The 25,563-nt window shown below is 38.6% G+C and overlaps 1 protein-coding gene across 5 annotated transcripts in view; it reads right to left on the bottom strand.

The window, feature by feature from the left end:
• BRAF (B-Raf proto-oncogene, serine/threonine kinase) overlaps positions 1–25,563 on the bottom strand; it is a 166,802-nt gene that overhangs the window by 11,473 nt on the left and 129,766 nt on the right. For 4 of the 5 annotated variants that reach the window (XM_042926650.1, XM_042926629.1, XM_042926659.1 and 1 more), the window contains 3 exons: positions 10,609–10,655; positions 9,668–9,786; positions 5,962–6,093 (listed from right to left, as the gene is read on the bottom strand). In XM_042926650.1, the coding sequence (XP_042782584.1) occupies positions 5,962–6,093; positions 9,668–9,786; positions 10,609–10,655 (298 nt within the window). Of the gene's footprint in view, positions 1–5,961; positions 6,094–7,443; positions 7,488–9,667; positions 9,787–10,608; positions 10,656–25,563 lie in introns of those variants that run through there. The other variant, XM_042926645.1, reaches the window with a different exon arrangement.

Below are 25,563 nucleotides of genomic sequence, written 5' to 3' on the forward strand. Positions count from 1 at the left end.
TGCTGACCCGAGAGCAGATGTGCTCGAGGACCACGCGGTGCAAGTGTGCAGCTACCCTTCCATCTCCCCTGGCAGAACTGCCCTACTCCTGCTTTGTAAAAAGCATACCTTTTTTACCCACATGAAATTTAACGATAGTACACATTGCACCAAGGTGTAAAACTGCTGGGGTACCAAAGGGACACTATTGGTATTTAACAGGGCTTTCATGAATGGGTAACAAATACCTTTGCAAGACAGCTAGTTTCCAAATCTTTGCTCTCAGTAAAATTAACTGAACCGTCAGCTGATTACAAAACTCAGTGACAAGCTATTACGCAATTTTTTGGTACATTATAGACATGAGTTTTGAGTGATATGGTGTACGGTAAAGAATTTATCTTGCCCAGAAAAAGGGATGGCCTTTGCCTTTGGCTCCTAGGAGATAATCCCTAAAAGTTTGGAATGTCCTGCCTGATGAGAGTATTTCTGTTTATTTACCTGGGGGCTTATAGAAGGGACTTTGAGTCATATAGTACCAGTTTGACTTCCAGAGGGCTTGAGAACTAAGGCCAGCCACAGAGGTAGTCAACCTTATCTACCTGACAGAGCCCCAGTGATAACTCTGGACTTAAGAGAGTCTCTGTGGTTGGCAGTGTTCTGCTGTCGGGAGAATTCAGTGCGGTCCACAGTTACACTGGGAGAAGACAACTGTGACCTCCACATGTGGAACTCTCCTGGATTCTGCCCTATGTGCCTCTTCCCTTGGCTGATTTTAATCTGTATCCTGCTGTTGCACTAAACCATAACTGTAAGCATTAACAACCTAGAGCGAGTTCTCAAACTTAATGAGCAATTGAGTCTGAGTGTGGTCTTGGGGACCAGTGAACTGTGCATGTGGGTACAACAAATTCCTGACTTTCCCATCTTTGTATCTACCTGAACAATACTGCTCAGTGCTTAATTCTTTCTCATTTCAGCAAAAGCCTATTTATCCACAAATACATGAATGAACTGAAAAGCCCCATATGTTCATGAAGACACACATTTCCAATAAAATTTTACCTTCTTTATTTCTATATACCAAAACTTACATTATTTTCATCAGTTATATATTAATACTCATTAATAGAAGCATAGTTCAGAATTTAAAAAATTAACCTTCAAAGACTAAAGTCACAGGAAAGATTTTTGTAATTCTAAATTTAAATACATATTTTTTGTTGCAGAGATGTTATTTGAATGATCAATAAAAGGCTTGAAAGTATAGAAGTATGTTTAAAAAAGAGCCATATCAAACTTTGAAAAAATATAATACAAAGGAAATCACATTCTTTGCAATTACTTAAACTTAAAGGGAAGACTCTCCAGGATATAATTCATGTACAGAAGATTTAAGTGGCACATAAAAGATAAAATCAGCAGTTCAATTTGAAATTCTGGAACTGACTGGTCATTTCCATTCTCAATCCACATTCAGCACTCCTGGCACCTCCACCCCTTGATTCATGCCTCTGTATTACTGGAGCACAATGTCTACTCGTTCTCATCACCCCCTCCCCTTGTACTGCTTCAACAGATTGGTAAACTCCACCAAAAGCATGGCCTGTGTATTATTCATCTTTGTATTCCTTTATATCCCATAGTGCTTTGCATATAGTAGGCTTTGAAAATTTCTTATTGAAATAATTTGTGTGTAGGTAAGATACTGGTATTTATCATTTTGTATCTCTTGAGAGCTTGTGCTTAGAACCTAGCCACCAGGCTCTAACAAAGTCCACACTTTCTAGAAGACGTCCCCATAGAAAGGTCCATGTCGACAAGAACTAAAGCCCTTGGCCCTTGACCCTGACCAAGCTTCCAGCAGACAGCTAGCACCACACCTTGTCAGAGGTATGAATGAGCCATTTTGGAAGTGGATCCTTTCACACCCAAATGAATGCACCCTAGGCAACACAATGTGACACAGACATAAATCTTCCTCACTGAAAGCAGTCCAAACTGCAGATTCATAATTTGCTTAAGCCACTATGTTTTGGGTGGTTTGTTATACACCAACAGTAACTGAAAAAACAGACTTAAATAACGGTACTTAAAATAACAGATAAAAATTAGTTGTTATTTTCTTCTAAGATGACCCAGCACTTCTACTCCAAGAAAAGAAAACCATGAGGACAGAGAGTCAATACACGTAGCCTAAATGAGCACATTATTAACCCCAACTCAGTAGAAAAGCTGCACTGGAAGAGGAAAGAGCAGGGTGATTAGAGAGCAAAATGGAAGGATAAAGAGGGGGAAAAAAATGACAGCAATGTCTTAGATTTCAGCACTAGAGTAAGGAAAGCAAAAGGCATGCTATACGATGGCTATCCCTTGAAGCGCTAAGAGAACTGCTCTAGGAAAGAATCTGATCTTTACAACCAGAACGAATTCTTTAGTGCAATTTCTTATTTTTATAACTGAAAAAAAAAAAAGACACCTGAAGAGCTAAAGTGACCAGGTCATGAGTCCAAGGTCGGCCATTACACTGAGTTTCTTAACCAGAGTCCTGCTTTAAATTTACAGGCAAAACCTGCCACCCAAGACTATGGGGGGAAGAGTACACAGGAACAGTTCCTACAGTGCGTAGTAAAGAAGGAGATGTCCTATCTCCCATGAGAAAGAAGAATATTCCTAAATTTTCAAACAGAAGTCCAATCTGAGAGCCATGGTGATGAAAGTTCGAGAGAAAAAGAAAAATCAAATCAAGGGGACAGACGGAGCAATAGCTGGGGTTACGTCACTGAAAATGACTAGAATTAGCAATTCCCAAAAGGGACTTCCATGGAAAGTGCCATTTGAAGAAAGCAGACAAGAAGTAATGAAATAGAATAGGGGTAAGGGATAGTGCATATATCATTCTTTGACCCCCTTTTTCTTTCTTTCTTTTAAAGTTTATTTATTTATTTTGAGGTGGGGGGCAGAGAGGGACAGACAGAGAATATCCCAAGGAAGCTCCCTGCTGTCAGCAAAGAGCCCCAAGAGGGGCTCGATCTCACAAACTGCGAGATCATGACCTGAGCCGAGATCAAGAGTCAGACACTTAACTGACTGAGCCACCCAGGCGTCCTCCTTTTTCTTTATCAAATATTCAACCTGGTTTCAGACTGGCAAATTCCAGAAGGTTCTTACTACCAGACAGAATTAACCAGTAAAGGCCTTACCCTTCTGTTGGTCACTCACTTACTTCTCCTATGGAGAGTAAGCCCTTGCCACATCATTTATTATACTCCTGTGGAAGACAAAGCACCTAAAATGCCAAGAAGTGGATGAGTGCAAAACTCTGGGTTGCTTTTTATCCATATTTTGGAGATAATAATACCCATTTCCATAACGTATTATTTTATTAAAACAGAAGTATTCACTGGATTTCATCCAGATCTTAAATTCATAAATTTTTATTTGTTGTCTCTATGATAAATCAACTAAAACTAAAGTTCCCTTGTAAAGTGGATCCTTTAACACCGAAATGAATGCACCCTAGGCAACACAATGTGACACAGACATAAATCTTTTTTATGTAAATCCCTTTTCCCTTGTAGAAAAGTTATATGCAAAGGAAAAGTGAACATGGCACAGGGTATTATGTCTTATGGTTGAATTAATAGGACTGTAAGAGGCAGGGCACAGGAAGTTTGCAAATTAGAACCAACCTTGCTACTCAGATTGCCATCATCCAGTCAATCATCTCAGTGATCTAGAATCTGTCACAAGTCCAATGAGTGCAATGGGTTGACTATGCTCCTTCGCTAGTAGTTTGGTCTATCTTGAATCTATGCTTCATGCAGGGCTTAAAATGTCAGGTAATTAGGAATCAGGTCACAGATTTTTTTTAACACTCAAAGGTAGTATTCAACATTCAAAAGCTATGTAGTAGTTAGAAAGACCAAACAGCAACTAACCAATTAGCTTTGTGCTGACCTTGGTAGAAACAGTCATTTAAATCACTTTTTTCATCTACATAGAATCCAGAGCACTCTGGGTAAGGGGCCATCTGGTCACTCAGCAAGTATCCACAAAGTACAGGACAACTGAGACTACTTCTCTGAAATCACATACTAGCTGAAGTTCTTAGAAAGATACTCAGAGTTATTACCAAAAAGATGGAGAGTTGAACTGATGACCAACACACATACACACACACTACTTACATGAAGTTAACACATTTATAAATTAAAAACTATCATTTCACTAGATTGAGAGCTTATGATAAAACACATACCACATTCATACTGTTGGATTTTTTTTTATTCTTTGGATTGGGGATTCTCAACTTCGGTATGTATAAAAATCACCTGGCAAACTTATTAAAAAAGCAGGTGCTTGGACTTCACTCCATGGAATCAGAATCTGCTCTAGTATCTCTATGTTTAAACAAATTACCCAGGTAATTCTTCTTCTTCTTCTTTTTAATGTTTATTTACTTATTTTGAGAGAGAGAGAGAGAGGTGGAGGGGGAAGGGGAAGAGAATCCCAAGCAGCTCCAAGCTGTCAGTGCAGAGCCCAATGTGGGGCTCAATCTCATGAACTGTGAGATCATGACCTGAGCTGAAATCAAGAGTTGGGTATTTAACCAACTGAAATACCCAGGAGCCCTTACTCAAGTAATGCTGATGCAAACCACGGTACAAAGTATAAATATTATTTATAGTTTATATGGTCAACTATTGTTTTATTTTTATTTTTTATTTTTTTAAATGTTTATTTACTTTTGAGAGAGAGAGAGAGAGAGAGAGAGAGAGAGAGCGAGCACGAGTTGGGGAGGGGCACAGAGAGAGGAAGACACAGAATCTGAAGCAGGCTCCAGGCTCTGAGTTGTCAGCACAGAGCCCTACACGGGGCTCGAACTCACGAACCGTGAGATCATGACCTGAGCTAAAGTCGAACGCTTAACTGACTGAGCCCCTGTTTTTTAATATATTAATGGTGGAACTGCTGCAATCTCTCTCTCTACACACACACACACACTTTTTTACATACTGAGGTATACAAGATAATTTTAGTAAAGACAATTTCATTTTCTTGGTTAGTGTCAAAGTCCTGGTGAATTTCATGTGGCTGGGACAGAAAAGGCAAAGAGCTGCCTGAGGCTAAGTTGGGTACTGGGGGTGGGGCGGGGGTGGGGGAGGTAAAGGACAGAGAACAGGAACTTAGGAAGAAATAAGCACAAAAATTTCCTATTAGAATTCTCCTTCTAGAAAAATGCAAAGCATGAAATAAGTCTTTCCATTTACCTAGTTAACAAAAGGGAGAAACCGTACTAGTTTCACAAGAATCCGATATGAAGAACAGCACAGCCAGGCTGCTTAGCACAAGCGGTGACGGAACAGAGAGACGGCATAAAGCCCAGTCGCTGCAGCGGCAGCGCCTCCTTCTAGCCGAGCTCGGTCAAGAGATGTGACCAACACCCACCGCTGCAGCTCTAGCTTCTAGTCAGAACATCAGGAGCTATACTCCATTACAACACTTAGCACTGAGCTTTCAAGGAGAGGCCTTACATGCAGCTACTATTGCTGAGAGTATACCAAAAGTTTCCAAAACTGGTAACAAAGATCAAGATACCTATTTTTCATGCCTACCCGGACTCAACGCTTCTTTTCTTGCAACAAACTGGAGTCTTTTTTTTTTTTAATTAAAAAAATTTTTTTATTTAACTTTGAGAGAGAGAGAGAGAGAGAAAGAAAGAAGGTGCACAATCAGGGAAGGGGCAGAGAGAGAGAGAGAGAGAGAGAGAGAGAGGAGGAGACACAGAATCTGAAGCAGGCAGGCTCCAGACTCCAAAGCTGTCAGCACAGAGCCGGATGCAGGGCTTGAACTCACAAACCTCCAGATCATGACCTGAGCCGAAGTCGGACACTTAACCGACTGAGCCACACAGTTGCTTCCAAACTGGACTCTTTATACATATAGTAAAATAAACCCCAAGAGATGGTAAAGATTTACCTGGTCCCTGTTGTTGATGTTTGAATAAGGTAACTGTCCAGTCATCAATTCATAGAGAACAATTCCAAATGCATATACATCTGACTGAAAGCTATATGGGTTTTTATCTTGCATTCGAATTACTTCTGGTGCCTGTCAGAACACAAAAAGACAAATATTCTTGTTTATTCTTCAACTTCAACTGAATAGACTGAAAAGCAGATTATTAAAATTCCCAGAACAATGCTTTTGTCATTAAATAATTCATCTAATATGCAATCAATTCTCTTATTAATGGGCAAAGAAGTAGAACTGATCAAGAAGAAAAGTGCTTGGTAAACTCTGAAAGAGGTGGTATTACCCGAGATTCCATGTGCATTACTAAGATTTTATAATTTTATCAGCCATCCTCTTTCAGCACAAAATCCTGTCATTGCTATTTGAATCCTTCCCAGGACTAGTCCTTTCAAGAATCAGTTCCCATTTCCCATTCTTGATTCAGTAAAGAAATTTTAGATCTGTGTTCATGTTTGGGAGTAGCACAACCACTATGGTAACTGCCTTAGAATTTTGGTTTTCCCCCTTGGTACAATGGTTTTCCTCGTCTCAGGGCACCTTAGAGAATACCGGTAAAACTCCTGCCTCCAAAAGCATTGTCAACATGCTGTGGATGCTTTATTAACAAAAACAAGAGACAGCAGGTTGACTTAGAAGATGGTATAAAGAATCTTGGCTGCTTGCTTCTTGGGAAAAGCTATAGACCAAAGCATATTTGCTACATTTTTACACATTTCACTCACTGTACTCTAATACTTAATTTCTTCTTGGCTGTTTACATAAAATACAATAGATGGTCAGTTAAATATTAGCTTAAAGGAATTACTTCACCTTGCATCTTCTGTTCTGTTTCATTTGGAAGAATTGTCTCATTAGAGAAATTGCAGAGTATAAATAAAAACTCTTGTGAAAGCGTTACTTTGATACCAAAACCTGGACTGACTGCAAAAATGGCCGGAAGACCTGGAACAAGATTCCTGGTCACAGGTCAGGGTAAGGCCAGTCAGACTCTCTCAAAAGGCAGGCAATGACATTCAGCCTTACCCGAAAATCACAATCACCTGTATAGACTTTAACCTCTCAATGTCCAGACTACAATCTAGAACAGAATCTGGGGAGGGGATCCAAGCACTGTTGTTTTTTTAAGTTCCCCAGATGATTTTAATGTCTAACCAAGGTTGAGAACCACTGATAGATGTGCGGAGGCCCTGATGGAAGGATGGGGGCGTAGAAGACTGTCTACTTCCTTTGGTCAAACATCTTACTAACTGCTTTTAGTAATATAGTACAAAATAAACCACATACAACTGTGCTATAGTGAACAAGCCAGAATACTGAGAGGCTGGTTATGATAGACACAATCTGAAAAGCCAGAACACAGTTTTGAGAGGAAGAGAGTAATAAATCAGTTGAGGAACTAAATGTCTTTTTAAAATTTAGTTTTACCTCACTGTTGTTGGTAGATGGCTTGATGTAAAGTTGTATGTCATCTATTTACAAGAAACGCATAATCAATCCTCAATTAATTTAGTGATTTAAGATCCTCAATTAATTTAATGATTTAATTTGTAAAAATTTTCACAAAGGTGTCTTTCCCCTCTAAGATAAATAAAACAAGGTTGAGAAGACTATTGTAAATAGTTCAGAGAATTACATAACCTTAGTCCTGACCCAACTCTTCTCTCTTGTCTACGGATGTTCCATATTTGCTTCTGAAGGCACTATCAACCCAAAAGGATTTATTCAATAATTAAGTGTACTATTGGCTACTCTTGTATTAGAACTCAGCTTGATGGAACAAAGGATGAACCAATCTACCTAGGTATCAACAAAAAAGAAATTAGAAGAAAATGTAACACTTCATGTATAATAATCTACTAACTGTATAAAACTACGGTTTTTGAAAAAAGGACAAACCTGGAGATTTAACTGAGCCTCTCGTCCACACTAGTTAAGATCAACACACCTTTAAAACATGTATTAATTGTTTCTTTTTAATATTAGGTTTTATAATTTCAGTACTTAATATCTGCCAGCCCACCCCTCCCTAGGATACACTGCCATCTTGTAACAAGGTGTAGGACTTAAAGGTGCGTGAGATCCAGTTTACAATTATCAATTAGCCTCTGGTTTATAATGACTTATTAAACAATTAGAATAATCAAAGTCACAAACCTAGCTAGCTCTAATTACTGAATCTTAGACACAGAAAAGGTATTAGAAATCCACTAGTCCAACCAACATTAAAAACTGAGAGATGTGGAGGAGGTTAACAAACATGCAGGCTAAGAGTCAAATAGAGCACTTAAGTACCAATCTCCTAATTCTAAGTCCAGTGAGCTCCTTCCGCTTGCTACTTTGCCTTAACTCCAGTTATTATTACAAGAAATCATAGCCGAATTGAACCCTAAGTTTTCCTCACTGATTCAGACATCTATCTTGGAATTCCCTTCCTGGAGACTGCTATGGATAGTTCAGGGAATATACGCAAATGTGGCTTCAAGAGCCCTTGCAGCTTTTCTGTTTCCAGCATCGTGTCCCAAAGTCTTTGTGCAGATTCAATTATTTAAACCTTCAAATTGCACTAATGGCTTGGGGACATCCTATATTCAGCTGAGAGCAGCGGTTCTCAAACTTTTTTGTCTCAGGCCTCTTTTAGTCTTGAAAATTACTGAAGATCCCAAGGGCATATACATAGGTATTTATCATTTTTAAACCTAAAGGGAAACTGTTAAAATATTTAGTAATTCCATAAATAATAAAACAACAGCCATTAGATGTTAACACAGATGACCCATGTTTAATGAAAAGTGTATTTTCAAAACCAAAAACAGTTCAGCGAGAACAGTACTGCAATTCTCTTTGACTGGTTTAACAGAGTCAGCTACAGACACATATATGTTGCTGCATCCAATCTGTTGTGATGTGTCATTTCTGGTTGAAGAACATGAAACCAAATGTGGCTTTACACAGGGATGACCTTGAAGACCTCCAAAAGGGTCTCAGAGTCCCTTTTAAGAACAGCCAGCTTAGAGGTTGATTCCTATGCCTGCCCTTTTCAGAGCCTGCAGAAAGTAACTGAAGTTTTCATTCCCTTTTTTCCAACAAAGCAGAAATAGGAATAAAGCAAGAGCTATGCAGGGCAGCACATGGCTGACAGTGTTAAAAATCTACCTTTTTTTTTTTTTTGTCTTTCCTCTCCCAGCTGCCCCATAATTATAGGTTCTTTCTAGTCTAACGGAAGTACTTGCCAATTTAGGCTTAAATAAGATTGTGAAACAGCCTCTCTCCCAAAAAAGAGGAGTTCTCTTAGCAAAACCTTAATAACTGCTGCAGATCATACCTGCTTAAATGGCATACTTGTTTTTTTCTTTTTGCAACAGGGTACACAGAACATTTTGAACACAAGATATTTTAGAGAGCCAATTCTGGGTAAAATTTAAACAGTTTATAAAATACATATATTTTGTTTGAAATGTACTGAAACTGGTATCATAATACTTTTTGTAAAGGTAAAGAAAAAGGTTAAAATCTATTTACATAAAAAATAAGATCAACATTGATTTTTGTGAATACTGGGCATTATGAAACCTTCAATGATTTTCTAGTAGTTCAGCAGCATCGCGGGGTCCACAAATTTCATTAATGGAGAAACAGCCTCAATTCTTACCATCCACAAAATGGATCCAGACAACTGTTCAAACTGATGGGACCCACTCCATCGAGATTTCACTGTGGCTAGACCAAAATCACCTATTTTTACTGTGAGGTCTTCATGAAGAAAAATATCTGAGGTGTAGTAAGTAAAGGAAAACAATAGATCTCATTTTCCTATCAAAGTAAGCATTATGAAAATTTTAGGTAAGAGATCTAATTTCTATAAGCCTGTAATATGATTTTCTTTCCTTGGTAATAATGATATTCCTTTAAAAAGTACAGTTCTTCCTACTTCCTCTTAAAGTTGACAAACATGTTTTAAAAAATAATTAGTTCTGTTTGGCCTATGTGGCCTGCTTTTAAGATTTTTGGGGCTTGAAATGTGGCAGGGTGAGGTGAGATGCTTTCCTGAGTTTCTGGGAAATCGTGAAAACTTTCCCATTAGATTTCAGTAACACAGATCCATTCTTTTGGCACTGCTGACAAAGACACAAAGTTCTTCACTGGAATGAAGTTTAGTTGGCGGACAGGGTCTTGAGCTGGGTTTATGGAGGAAGAAGGAAAAATATGTCTTTCTCACCTCCTCGTTACGTAAGTTACAACTTTCAGTTACATCTGCACCACTGGGGGGCAGCGTCAGAGCACTGACAGAAATGAGTGGGCAGCTGCGCAACTCTCCGTTTTATGGAGCTGACAGAGTGGAAGCACGCAATCAAAAGAGTACTACTGTTAGGAAGACTTGGTAGATTTTTTTGATAATGTTCAAAAGTTCAGAAACCAAAAGCAGGTGGTAGTATCCTGCTTCAGTATGCTCTCATGCAAACCCGTTTATTAATTCTCTTGACAGTATATTGAACTTAGCATGAAAATTGTTTTTACATAATGTGAAGACAAAATGCAGAAGAAAAAGTCAGGATGTTTTCAAACTTCGCAGACAAATTTCAGGAAGGATACTATTACTCTTGAGGTCTCTGTGGATGATTGACTTGGCGTGTAAGTAACTGAAAAACAAAACATCATTTCAACCTGAGTAGGGGTAAAGACTCTGGCCTCAAAATCTATAGAACATATTTAGGGGTGTAAATAAAGACTTATTCAAAATTATGATACAACTGCAAACTATACATTATGATAACCTCTTTACATAAGAATATTAAAATAAACAGTCAATGAATTTAGGATTATAGGAACATATTACTATTACGGTACAGCCAAAATCCTGTATTGTGTTAAAAGACTTTGCTTCATCTTTTACTATTTACCAATACAAACCTTTCACTCCAGCCAAGCCTATTTATCCGTGTCTTTTCAACAGACATTGATATTTAATCCCACCTCTGTGATCGATGCTCCCCTCCCAAACCCATCCCCAAATGAACTTTCATTCTATTCTCCCCCATTCATTCCTATCCTTTAAGACTGAACGTTCACTCTAACTTCTGAATGAAGCTTTCCCATGATTAACTCAACTGAAAGTGATCTTTCAGTGTTCACTCATGTAGTAATTATTTAACAGCTTGATTCATGTATTTTTCCCTCTGTGCCTTTGGTTCACTTTCTTTTCAGAATGTAAATTCCACCAGAATATGAAGATTTGATTGATAAAACCATTTTAAAGGTAGTAGTATACATTACTAAAATACCTTTTTTTTTTTTTTTGAAGATTTTATTTTTAAGTAATCTCCACACCCAACATGGGGCTTGAACTCATAACCTGAGATTAAGAGCCGCATGCTCCACCAACTGAATCAGCCAGGCATCCCTAAAATACCTTAAAAATACAGAGGAGCTTTACCAGACATGTTAATCTTAAATTAGCTACTAATGGCCACAGTAAATAATCCTATTGTTGATTAGTTTAAAATAGCATATAATAAGAGAAAATTAAGTAATACAGACTAAATTTTCAAAACAGACAAAAATGGTGAGGAGGAAACGTGCTATATAACGTCCCCAGTGAGTCTATTTTAAAGCCGATGATAAATTTAAATTATCTGTTACCCCTAAAAACTGCTTGAGTTCACTGAGGGAAAGGGCTCTGCCTACTTTACTTCTGTTTAGTCTCCAGGGCCTAGCACAGTGCCTGGCATATGGTAAGTATTCAACATGTCTGTTGAGTGAACTACAATGAAATGCATAGAATATTCTAGTCAAAGTTATTTTTCTTCATTTGATACTACAGAGAAAAGATACAGGAGACTTCTGAAATTTGACAATGACCATTAGGAAACAAATTTTGCCTTAAAATGACACTTTAAAGTCTAAATGGTATAATCAAAATTATGTAATAAACAGTTAAAAATGGAAGATTTACAATGATTAAGCTTTATTTATGCTTTTACATCTTCATTTAAACTTCCTCATTCTCCCAGAGATCAAGATTTTGAAACTTTCTTCTCAGACAAAATTTTCATTTCAAACTACTGTTTATACAAAGTAACTCCTTCTCTTCCAATTTCTCTCTCGTATCAGTTTACTTCCTGCATAGATTACTGCATTTTAAAGTTTTCTTGTTGTCATGACTTCTTAAACTCAATCTCACTCTATCACCCGCTCTCTCTTATGTTGAAGGAAAACATGATGTCATTTATGGGTCTCATTTGCTTAAAAAGTTCTGCAGTGACAGAGAGAGGTACAGATGGAGAGAAAGGGGCCTCAATCAAATGCTTTTTCAAGATGGGGAGACCTTGTCTCCTCTTCAGAAAGAAAGGAGAACAAATGGTGATGGTGCTCAGTGGCGGAGCTTGGTGCTTTGGTCAGAGATCTGGTATTTAATGCACAGAAAAAGTGTTGGTCTTTGAAAAGAGATTGTTTTCTTTGAAATTAAAAACAACAACAAATGGGTGGTAGAAATGAACTATATGGCAGCATGATTAAGTTATAAGAGAAGATAAAGGTGTTCCTGATGTTGTCAATTTTTTCAACGAATCTGATACAAAGAAATATAGCAAGAATAAAGTAAATAGAAATGTAACCAGAGGGTTGAGGGGAGAAAAAAATTCTGACTGGGAAAGTACTAGATAATTAACAAGATATAAATACAAGTGCTGAGCTAGTGATATAACCCTAGTAGAAGGTGGACAATATAAATCTAACACAGGCCAAAGTCATATACAGCTGCAACCTGAAACAGCACCCCCTTATCCTTGGGTAATCCTTTACTGGTTGAGGGTAGGGAAGGGAACAAGAATAAATTAACTTTACTATAGATTATACAGAAGTCTATCCATTATTTAAAGCAGTCAAATTGGACTCCTTCTTAACTTTTCAAAGATGTTAAAGAGAACCTTATAGGTTTATAAAAGTAGCAAGAAAGAAAAAACATGCTATAAACTAAATGAGTATCACATCTTCTTGATAGGTTTCCCTTGGGAGTTTCCTTCCTTGAAGCAAAAGTATCCACCTACAGAATCATTTAATCTGAAAGCTGGGCAAATCATCTAGTAAAATTTGTTCTCTATGCTACTTCTTTCAAGCTATTATCCAAGATTCAGGTTTTTAACATTCTTTTAAGAGCTTAATATGATGCCTCAAGAGTAAATACAATACTCTAGATTTGATCCGATCAACACAAACTAGAGCGACTCTCATCTTAATTTTCTCCTTGAACATAAGACCTGAAACCATAAAACTCCTAGGGAAAACAAAATAGGTAGCAAGGTCCTTGACATCAGTCTTGATAATCATTTTTTTTTTTTTTTTGATTTGACACCAAAAAACAAAGGCAACAAAAGCAAAAATAAACAACTGGGACTACGTCAAACGAAAAAGCTTCTGCACAGCAAAGGGCACAGACCACCAACAAAATGAAAAGGCAACCTACCAAATGGGAAAAAATATTTGCAAGTCATATATCTAATAAGGGGGTATCCAAAAAATATAAAGAACTTGTAGAACTCAATAGCAAAAATCCCAAACTGATTAAAAAACAGACATTTTCCCAAAGAAAACATACAGATGGCCAACAGGTACATGAAAGGGTGTCCAGCATCATTCATCATCAGGGAAATGCAAATCAAAACCACAATGAGCTATCACCTCATACCTGTTAGCATGGCTATTATCAAAAAAACAAGAAACAGCATGTGGTAACAAGAATGCAGAAAAAAGGGAATTCTTTCAAGGGTACACTGTTGAAGAGAATGTAAACTGGTACAGCCACTATGGAAAACAGTATGCAAGTTCCTCAGAAAAACTTAAACATAGGATTATCATATGATCTAGTAATCCCATTTCTGGGTACATACCCAAAAGAATTTATTTTTTATTTTATTTATTTATTTATTTATTTATTTATTTATTTATTTATTTATTTATTTATTAACGTTTATTTATTTTTGAGACAGAGAGAGACAGAGCATGAACGGGGGAGGGTCAGAGAGAGGGAGACACAGAATCTGAAACAGGCTCCAGGCTCTGAGCTGTCAGCACAGAGCCCGACGCGGGGCTTGAACTCACGGACCGCGAGGTCATGACCTGAGCCGAAGTCGGCCGCTTAACCAACTGAGCCACCCAGGCGCCCCAAGAATTTATTTAAAAAAAAATTTTTTTTTTTTTTAACGCTTATTTATTTTTGAGACAGAGAGAGACACAGCATGAACGGGGGAGGGCCACAGAGAGAGGGAGACACAGAATCTGAAACAGGCGCCAGGCTCTGAGCTGTCAGCACAGAGCCCGACACGGGGCTCGAACTCACGGACCTTGAGATCATGACCTGAGCCGAAGCCGGCCGCTTAACCGACCGAGCCACCCAGGCGCCCCGATACCCAAAAGAATTTAAACCAGGCTCTCAAAGAGACATCTGCACCCTCATGTTTACTGCAGCATTCTTCACAATAGCAAAGATACAGAAACAACTTGGTGTTCATGAGTGAATAAAGAAAATGTCACACATACACACTCACACATGAATATTATACAGCCACAAAAAAGGATATCCTGCTGTTTGCAACAACATGGATGGACCCTGAGGGCATTATCTGCAATGAAACAAGTCAGACAGGGCAATCCAAATACCATATGCTCTCACTTAGATGTGGAATCTAAAAAAACAAAACAAAATTTAATTCATCTTCATCTTCCTTATGTGGGCTAAAAAATTACATCAGCCATTATTGAGAGTGTTATGGCAGCCACAGTCACTCAACAGACTTCTATTAAAATTATATTCAGTTCCAACCCTACAGGGTTGTTCTTGCATTGCTCCTACACAACAGTTTCCCCATCCTATATTTGTATGTGTATCTTTCTTTTCTGACCTTGGGTAAGATGTCGATTATCTTGTAGACATGGCCTATAATCTCAGCTGATTGAAATTTTAGTTTTCATTAAAAAATAAGTTTTAAAAGATCAGTGTGCTCTTGATGCCCTCACCTAAGTTATGTGTAAACATGCTAGTCATACTCAGCAGCAGAATGAAACAAAAATCTCCTTCAGCTTAATAGCTTCAGGGATGATGATCGTCATACACTCATGAACCTAGTCCAATTCTCCATGCATTTACATCTCTTGATCCTCTCCTCAACGCCATCATGAGAATTATCACTCAAATGCCTTGCTGAAATGCAATCGCTAAGGCTGCATCTGCTGTAGTATTTGCCTGATTTATCGGTGTTGCCTGTTTGTAACAGTCCCAAGTGTCTCTCACTGAAGTTCACTCTTCTTTTCTTGTATTTTCAACTGTTTCTAAAACCAAAGAACTGGCTTCCAAGACATTAGCATTTGAATCCCGTTTCACCAAATGGTACACAATTTCAAAAATGTTCATTAGACTTCACGTAGCAAGCTGAATCTCTCCCCAGAAACCTAGGGAGGGTGTGGCAGCTGACGGGACTAATATGCATGAAGGTGGTGACAATATTTGATCCAAACAATTTCAATTACAGTGTCCCTTCTGCTTTGATGCTCTCCACTCTCCTCATAACCACACTGTGCAAAGTGAGTAAGACTGAAGGGAATGAGACTCTGCTACTCCTCTGCAGTCAACAATCATTTATACTTTAAACAATCATTTATATTTTAAATAATTAAAATATCAGGCACCTGGGTGGCTCAGTCGGTTAAGCGTCTGACTTCGGCTCAGGTCATGATCTCACGGTCCGGTCCATGAGTTTGAGCCCCAAGCTGGGCTCTGTGCTGACAGCTCAGAGCCTGGAGCCTGCTTCAGATTCTATGTCTCCCTCTCTCTCTGCCCCTTCCCCACTCATACTCTGTCTCTCAAAAATGAATAAATGTTAAAAAAAATTAATAAAAAAATAAAATAATTAAAATACGTAAGAAGTGAAGTTCACACCTTTTCCAGCTGTGTTGTGCTCTGAGTGGCCTAAAATCCATTTTTAGGTAGTTTTTGGTTTCTATCGCATTAAAAAAAATCAAACTTATTAAGGTATAACTTGTCTACAACACAGGATGCACCCAATTTTATGTACGGTTTGAGTTTTGCCAAATATATATATACTTGTATAATGACCAGCCACAATCAACATGAAGAATATCCATCACCCCCAAAACTTTCTTCAGGTATTTCTGCAATTAATAACACCCTCTTCAGCTCAGGCAACCACTGATAATGATTTCTGCCACTAGAGATTAGTTTTGCCTTTTCTAGAACATCACATAAACAAAATCTATGGCTTCTTTTGCTCAGCATAATGATTCTAAGATTCACACACTGGCTGTATGCAGTATTACAGAGTATGGACATACCACAACCTAACCATTTAGCCCTTGGGCATTTGGGTTGTTCCTGATTTTTGGCAATTATGAACAAGATACTATGAACATTCAAGTACAAGTCTCTGTTGTTGACTTATGCTTTCACTTCTTTTGGGTAAATAACTAAGACCAGGATTGCTCATGTGGTTTTTTTAACTTTAAAAGAAACTGCCAAAGTGGTTGTCCCATTTAAGATCCTTACCAGCAACACGTAAGAGCTCTAGCTGCTCTAGAAACCTTATCAATAATCGGAATGGCTGGTTTTGATGGTAAGAATTCTAGTGGGTGTGTAGTGAGTGGTGTCTTGGAGTTTTAATTTACCTCCCCTAATGTCTACTGATGTTGAACATCTTTGCACATGTTCATTTGCCATTCTTATGCCTTTTAAATAAAATACTCCAATCTCTTGCCCACTTTTTTTGTTGGATACTTTGTCTTAACTACTGAGTTGTAAGAGTTCTTGTATGGTTTAGATACAAGTCTTTTAATCAGATAATGTATGTTACAAACATTTTCTTAAAATCTGTGGCTTATCTTTTCATTTTTAACAGTGTCTTCAAAAAGCAAAGGTTTAAATTTTGATGAAGTCCGATTTATGAATTTTTTCTTGTATGATCCTTACTTTTTGTATCCTAAGAAATCTTTGTCTTTCTTTAGGCTATAAAGATTTTCCCCAATGTTTCTTCTAGAACATCTAGATTTTCAACTTTTAGTCTTTAATCCATTTCAAGTTAATATTAATGTCTTGTGTTGCGTAAGGGTTAATCGTGTGTTTATTTGTTTATTTATTTATGGAAATCCATTTGTTCCAGCAATATTTGTTGACAGGACTACCTTTTCCACATGAATTGCCTTGACGTCTTGTTAAAAAAATCAACTGACCATAGACTTATGGATATATTTCTAGGCCTTCTATTCTGTTTTGTTGATTTATATGACCATTCTTATGCCAACATCACATGGCCTTGTGGCTTTATACAAAGTTCCGAAATCTGACACTAGAAGTCCTTCAACTTTGCAAAGATTTTCTTGACTATTCTAGCCATTGCATTTCCAAGTACATTTTATGATCAACTTGTTAATTTCTACAGAAAAGTCTGCTGATATTTTGACTGGGGTTAAAATGAAATCTACAGATCAATTTGGGAAGGAAGACATCTTAATAATATTGAATCTCCTAATCAATGAATATGATACTTCTATGTGTTTTTTGTTTCCTAGCTGGGACCTGCATTAGAGAGGGTATAATCCCCCTTGGAAAATCAAACCTTCTAAGTAAAACATTGGCCTAAAAATAATAAGTGGGAATGTTTTATAAACATGGAATATCATGGTACTGATGGAATAGCAAAAACCCTATTATTCTTTTTAAAAGTTCATTTCAAATACAAGTCCAAAATCAGAAGCATATTTATTTTTTTTTGTAAAAGCAAGGTAACTCAGTGGAGGAAAGGATAGTCATTTCAACAAATTCTGCTGGGATATCCATATGGAGAAAAAAAATCTTCAACCCTCATCTCATTCCAAACTCAAAAATCAATCTAAAGTGGATTTAAGACCTAAAACTAAAAGCAAAAACTGTAAAACTTCTATAAGAAAAAAATTTCTACCACCCTCATGTACACATACAGCCTTTTAAAGTTTTCAGGATATTTTTGCATCACTGCAAAAAAAACAACACTGTTTTTTGCATCACTGCAAAAAAACACATTTTTTTTGCATCACTGCAAAAAAAACAACACAACAAAAAAAACCCCACTTTGTGTTTCTTTGGGAGGCAAGCAAAACAGCAATAACTGCACTTATACTAAGGGGAAAACCAGAGCCAAGAAGACGTAAGAGACATAACCAGAGGGACAGAGTGGAAAGGGCATGGGTTTGGAATTCCAACTGCATCACTTACTAGCCATATGACCTTGGGTACATTTACATAATCCCTTTTAGCTTTAGATTCCTAACCTAAAAAATGGAGGTAATGATTACCTTGAAGGGGTTCCTTCTAAAAAAATTTTTTTAATGTTTATTTTTGAGAGAGGGAGTATCAGTGGGGGAGGGACGGAAGGAGAGAGAGAGACAGAGAGAGAGAGAGGGAGAATCCAAAGCAGGCTCCATGCTGGCAGCACATAGTATGATGAGGGGCTTGAAACCAAGAACCGTGAGATCATGACCTGAGCCAAAGTAAGACACTTAACCAACTGAGCCAGCCAGGCACCTGTGAAGGGGTTTCTTCTTTCTTTTAACACGTGTTTATTGAAAGCCCACTATGTGCTAAGCAACAATTGTTCTAAGTCTTGAAGATAAAGCGGAAAAGCCCTACCTCAAGGTGCTTACATTTTAGTACAGAAGATGGAAAAGAAAAAAGATGTGTCAGTATTCTGTGAGTGGGGGGACAGGAAATGATGAGTTGGCAGGGGGTTGTGATTTTAGGGCAGGGAGGGCCTCTTTTCAAAGGACCTTTTGATGAAAGCCTGAAAGGAGGGGAGGGAGAGAGTCACGAAGATATGGGATAAGAGCATAGAAGGCAAAGGAACTAGCAAGGGCAAGGCCCTAAGGGAGGCACGCGCTTCCCAAATTCTAAGAGCGGCAAGAGGGCAAACTGGCTTGCAACAGAGGGAGCAAGAAGAGCAGTAAATGAATTGAGAGGTAATACGAAAGCAGAGAGATTGTGGTGGTGGTTACCTTGAGGAACTATTGTAAGGACTTTGGCTTTCTTTCTGAGTGAAATGTGAGACGCTGGGAGGCCAGAGGAGCAACATAACCTGAGTTAAGTCTCAAGAAAGACTCTGGGTGCTGAACAATAATAAACTGAAGGTAGGTAAGGGTGGAAGAAGAGCACTAAGTCAGCCAAGAGTTAATGGTGGCTTGAATCAGAGTGAACGGCAGAATAGGAGATGAGAATTTGTCAGATTCTAGGTATACGTTTTTCTTTTAATTTTTCAATGTTTACTTATTTTTAAATGTTTATTTTTGACAGAGAGAGAGCGAGCGAGTGAATGCAACTGGGGGAGGGGCAGAGAGAGAGGGAGACACAGAACCCGAAGCAGGCTCCAGGCTCTGAGCTGTCAGCACAGAGCCCTACACAGGGCTTGAACTCACAGACCGCGAGATCATGACCTGAGCCGAAGTCAGACGCTCAACCGACTGAGCCACCCAGGCGCCCCTGTTTATTTTTGAGAGAGAGCACATGAGCAGGGAAGCAGCAGAGAGAGAGGGAGGCAGAGAATCCAAAACAGGCTCTGCGCTGTCAGTGCACAGCCCAACGTAGGGTCTGAACCCATGAATCGTGAGATCATGACCCGAGCTGAAGTCAGACGCTCAAATGACTGAGCCCCCCAGCTGCCCCAAAAATGAAAACAGGATTTAAAAAAAAAATTTTTTTTAATGCTTATCTTTGAGAGAGAGAGAGTGTGAGCACATGTGCGAGTAGGGGAGGGGCAGAGAGAAAGGCAGACAGGAGAATCGAAGTGGGCTCTGCGCTGAGAGCTCAATGCAGAGTTTGAATTCACGAACCATGATATCGAGACCTGAGCCAAAGTCAGACACTTAACTGACTAAGCCATCCAGGCACCCCTCTAGATATACTTTAAAGACAGAGTGAACAGGAGATAATAGGCTGGGTGTATTGTGTGCCAACAAGAGAGGAGTCAAAGATAACTACAAAATGTTGACATAAGCAGCTGACAGAACAGAGTTGCCAGTTACTGAGATGAAAGGACTGTAGGAAGAGCAGGCTTGAGGAAAAAGGTCAGGTCCTCAGTAGGAGACACGCTAAATATGAGATGTCCATTAGACAGTCAAGCAATGTGGAGCAGACAGCTGGATAGGACAGTTTGGAGTTCGGAGGAAGTGAGTTGGATGGTGATGGGCATATAAGTGGTAACTGAACAGTATTTTAAGCCATGAAACTGGATGAGATCACCAAGAGAATGGAGATTCCTGGAGAGTTCCAACATTCAGCGAGGTTCAAGCGTTGAGGAAGAACTAGCTACAAAGGAGAAGTAGAAGGAAAATCAGGAGAAGGGTGCTTCTCAAATTTTAATATGCATCCAAATCATTTAGGGACTTTGCTAAAATACAGTCTCTAATTCAGAAGATCTGGGGTAGCACCTAAAACTCAGCATTTCTTTTTTTTTTTTTTTTTTTTTTAACGTTTATTTATTTTTCAGACAGAGAGAGACACAGCATGAACGGGGGAGGGGCAGAGAGAGAGAGGGAAACACAGAATCGGAAGCAGGCTCCAGGCTCTGAGCCATCAGCGCAGAGCCCGACGCGGGGCTCGAACCCGCAGACCGCGAGATCATGACCTGAGCCGAAGTCGGACGCTTAACCGACTGAGCCACCCAGGTGCCCCTCAGCATTTCTTTTTTTAAATGTCATTTCGCAGGGCACCTGGGTGGCTCAGTCGGTTGAGCCTCCGACTTCGGCTCAGGTCATGATCTCGTGGTTCGAGAGTTCGAGCCCCGCATCGGGCTCTGTGCTGACAGCTCAGAGCCTGGAGCCTGCTTCAGATTCTGTGTCTCCCCCTCTCTCTGACCCTCCCCCGTTCATGTTCTGTCTCTGTCTCAAGAATGAATAAACATTAAAAAAATTTTTTTTAAATGTCATTTTCACTAATACTTCTTAATGTTTATTTATTTTTAAGAGACAGAGAGAGAGACAGCATGTGAGGGGCAGAGAGGGAGACAGAATCCCAAGCAGGCTCTGCTCTGTCAGCACAGAGACTCATGGTGGGGCTTGAACTCACAACCTGTGAGATCATGACCTGAGCCTAAATCAAGAATCAGATGCTTAACTGACTGAGCCACCCAGGCACCCCTAAAACTCAGCATTTCTAAAAGGCTCCCAAGTGGTACAGATGCTACTCAGACCAGATTCTGAGTAGCAAGGGATTAAGGATGGGTTTCATCGGAGAAGGGTATGATCAACTGCAGAATATGTTTCTGACAGTACAAACAGATGGAGACTGTAAATCTAACCACTGGACCCACTAAGAAGTATTTCAGTGGAGTACTGGGACAAAATCCTGACCAGGTGGGATCTACAATAAAAGGGAAGAAGAGAAATTACAGAGTGAATATCAACAACTCTTTTGTCAAGTTTTACTGTAAATAGAAAAATGAGGTGATAACTTGAAGGGGAAGTAGAATCAAGGATGGGTCCTCCATAACTTTTTATTAAGAAATTTTTAAGCATAAAGTTGAAAGAATAGTACAATAATCACCCTACAATCTCCACCTAGATTCAACAATTGTCAACATTCTGCCAAATGTGCATTATAAGGAAGATCTTCTAAATGAAAGAAAATCCAGTAGAAAAGGAAAAGCTGAAGATGAATAGGAGAGATTTACTCCAAAGATGTCAGTGAGTAGGGGAAATAAGACGGGGATCTAGCATATGAAAAGGAAGGGTTGGCTTTCACTCCTAGTGATAAGGCAGAAAAACTGAGCATGAACACAGGCGGGTGGGCAGATGTGGTGGGTGCTTCTAATTTTCTCAATGAAATCACAGGCAAGGAAACCAGCTGACTGTTCTTGGAGGAGAGGTGTTGAAGGTTTGAGGATAGAGAAGGTAAGACACCCTCTGGGAGAAAGTAAGAACCAACAATCTTGAAAAAAAGTATGGCTGCTGTATTCCATTAAGAGCCCACTTGAGGTGTTGAAAAGACTAAGTTGGAGAAGCAGCAACGTGTAAAGGAATATACTCTGACACCAAAGTGTCAGCGCCAGGTTACTTGATCTCTCTAAACCCTAGTTTCTTTATAAGTAAATGGGGATAATAATAGGATATACCTCACAGGGCTATTGAAGATTACATGAGGTAGCATATGTAAGTACACAGAACAAAGTCTGGCACAAAGTAAGTACTTGCTAAACACATTACTGCATATATAAAAAACCAGAGAATGTAGCTGGTATAAAAAACAGAAGGAGAGGGTAAGTTACTAGTATGTAGCAGAGGTGGGGTCAAAACAGTATTTACTGATCAAGAAAGATATTTAAAATAAGAATGAAAAAAGGTAAAACCAGTGCGAGTCCATACTTGGAACAACAACATAACTCACTGTGTATACTATTAAGTACCAAATTCTGAAAGGACACACAATACACATCAGAATATTAATGGTGATTATCTCTCGGCGGATTACTGGTGCTGATTTATGTTCACATTTCCTGGGTGTTCTCCAGTGACTATGTATTCCCTATAATAACTTTTATTTTGAAATTAAGAACTGCACCAAAGGCAATCACTGCAGCAATCACTCGTATTTCTCACCATAATTAATTCTGTTAAAAATTTTCCACATTGGCCTCCCGGTTTTCACAGTTCATAAAACTTACGAAAGTAAAACACAACTATGGAGTCTTTTGTTTTAAATTAAAAGACAGAAATAATCAACGTGTTATAGATAAAACAACTGCTCTTCTCTCCCTGCTAGCTGTCCCCATGCTGATCCCTTCCACCATTCTTGCAAACCACTACTCAATTTGGTGTGTGTCTGCTAATCCTTATTTTAATACTTTTGCATACTTATGTACACCTCTCTTAAAAAAAAAAAAAAACCCACATATAAAAATGTTTTGTTTTTAAAATTTCAAGTGGTCTCGTGCTATAGCTTTTCTCACCTGATACTGTATGTTAAAGCTAATGCTGATACATAATTCATTTCTGCTGTATATTATTCTCCTGCACAGAGGTGCCAATATTCTATTTATCCAAGTCCTCTGATGGACATTTAAATTTATAATTTTTCACTGTTATATATTTTCCTGCAATACATCTCTTCCCATATAAACCTTTTATGGAACAAAAGCTGGCATCTCTTGGGGCAGGTCAGGTACTCTCCATTTTATCAGACCTTCTGGAGCACACCAGGGGTGGCCGGTTGCATCAGGTGCCAGTAAGCAATTCCCCTCATCTTTCTCAACACGCAATTCTGTCTGAATTCAGGTATTCTGCTAATCCCAGTGGGTGAAAAATAGTACTTGTTTTAGTTTTTATTTTTCTGATTACCAGTACCCTCTTTTGTATCATTGTTCTTATCCATGCTCACTATAATTAAATATTCTTTGATCAACTGGAATTATTTTCAATCACTGATACACGTTCACCTCTTTTCAGCTTTAATTCATCCTTCCATCTTTTTTTTTGACTAGGTTTATTATCTTTTTTTAATTTTATTTTTTTAAATTTACATCCAAATTGGTTAGCATATAGTACACAACAGTGATTTCAGGAGCAGATGCCTTAGTGCCCCTCACCCATTTAGCCCATCCCCCCTCCCACAACCCCTCCAGTAACCCTGTTTGTTCTCCATATTTATGAGTCTCTTCTGTTTTGTCCCCCTCCCTCTTTTTATATTATGTTTGTTTCCCTTCCCTTATGTTCATCTGTTTTGTCTCTTAAAGTCCTCATATGAGTGAAATCATATGCTTTTTGTCTTTCTCTGACTAATTTCACTTCGCACAATCCCCTCCAGTTCCATCCACGTAGTTGCAAATGGCAAGATTTCATTCTTTTTGATTGCTGAGTAATACTCTGTTGTACATATATATACCACATCTTCTTTATCCATCCACTGATGGACATCTGGGCTCTTGCCATACTTCGGCTATTGTTGACAGTGGTGCTATAAACTTGGGGGTGCATGTGTCCCTTCGAAACAGCACACCTGTATCCCATGGATAAATGCCTAGTAGTGCAATTGCTGGGTCGTAGGCTAGTTCTATTTTTAGTTTCTTGAGGAACCTCCACACTGTTCTCCAGAGTGGCTGCACCAGCTTGCATTCCCAAAACTAGGTTTGTTTTTAAGTAAAGAGGCATACTTTTCATTATTTTTTAAAAAAGTAAATCATGAGGATTTATCCCCAAATTACTTTTAATTATCTTTATTCAGATTATCACACTTCTGTGGGTACAACAACAGACCACAACTTTCTCTTGATTTAACACCTAGTAAATTTTCTGATAAAGTTAAATGAAAAGTTATACAATAAGTATTATACTGAAATTAAAAGTCCTGCAAGGAAATGGCATGACAGCTTGATCATTTGTGAAATTTCTTTAGTAACAACATTTTTAAAACACCTTGGCCCTAAGGTCAATGACTGTCAGGTGAGAAGATGATAAACATACTATACTAGCCCTGATTCGGGGGGGAATGAGACTCTCCTTATCTACCATTACAACAACTCTGCTCTCTTCAGGTAAACCTAGCAATCAGAAATGATCCTTCACGGAGGAAAGGAGACAAAATCACACAGGAAAAATGTCACCCATCTGCTTATATTCTGTAATCCAATGAAGGGGACACATCTGAAAGTCCTAATGATTCAGTTTCCTAATTACTAACGGTTTTATCCTATGAATGACTACAACCCCAGCACCCTGTATCCTTATTCTGCTTATACTCTCTGACTTCAAAATACATTTTGTGTGAGCAGTGGCTGACTGTATCCTTTCAAATTGGGAAGGAGTTAGGGGAAAATAATATGTTTCAGAAAGTATTCAGAAAAGATCAACAACATCTGGAAAACATTCAGGTGGCAGACTATTTTGAAACGGGGGCTTCGCAAAAGTACACTATTAATAGGGTGGCTCTTTAAATAGACTATGGACTTATCGGTTAGCTACATCTAGCTTGCTCTGTCCTTTGTGAAATGATGGTGGAGGACAGGGAAGGAGGAATCAGACATTTAAAAGTTTAAATAAGTACAAAGCATATAATTTGTGCTGGGCTACAATATCAACATTTTAACACTGCCGTTGTTGTTATTATCCAAATGTTCCTAACAAAGCATCTATTCTTGCCTCATGAATAAAAAATCTTCTTTCATCTCTGAGGAAACTGGTAGGTATTCGGGGGAGAGAGGTGTCTCTTCTCCTTGCCTTGTGTTTTTTTATTCCTTGTTTGCCTCTTTAACTCCGTTTGTTTTGGTCTCTGTCATTGGCATCCCACCCTTTACCTCTGACATTTGATGATCCAGAGACAATTTGTCTTACTCAGACTAAATGAAGGTTCAAAAAACTGTCTGGAAGGTTTGAGCATATGGATGGGCTTCTTGTTTTTTAACTTCCCTGTGTAGTGATCTAAGTGGAATCCCTGATGTCCCTACCTTTGGGTCTTTTCTCTCGGTTGATAAGATTCCTCAGAGAAGACTCTCCCATCTCCTGCCTAAAGGGGAAGGTTTGGCTGCC

This window comes from Panthera leo, chromosome A2 (assembly GCF_018350215.1).
Source record: "Panthera leo isolate Ple1 chromosome A2, P.leo_Ple1_pat1.1, whole genome shotgun sequence".
NCBI classification, from domain to species: domain Eukaryota; kingdom Metazoa; phylum Chordata; class Mammalia; order Carnivora; family Felidae; genus Panthera; species Panthera leo.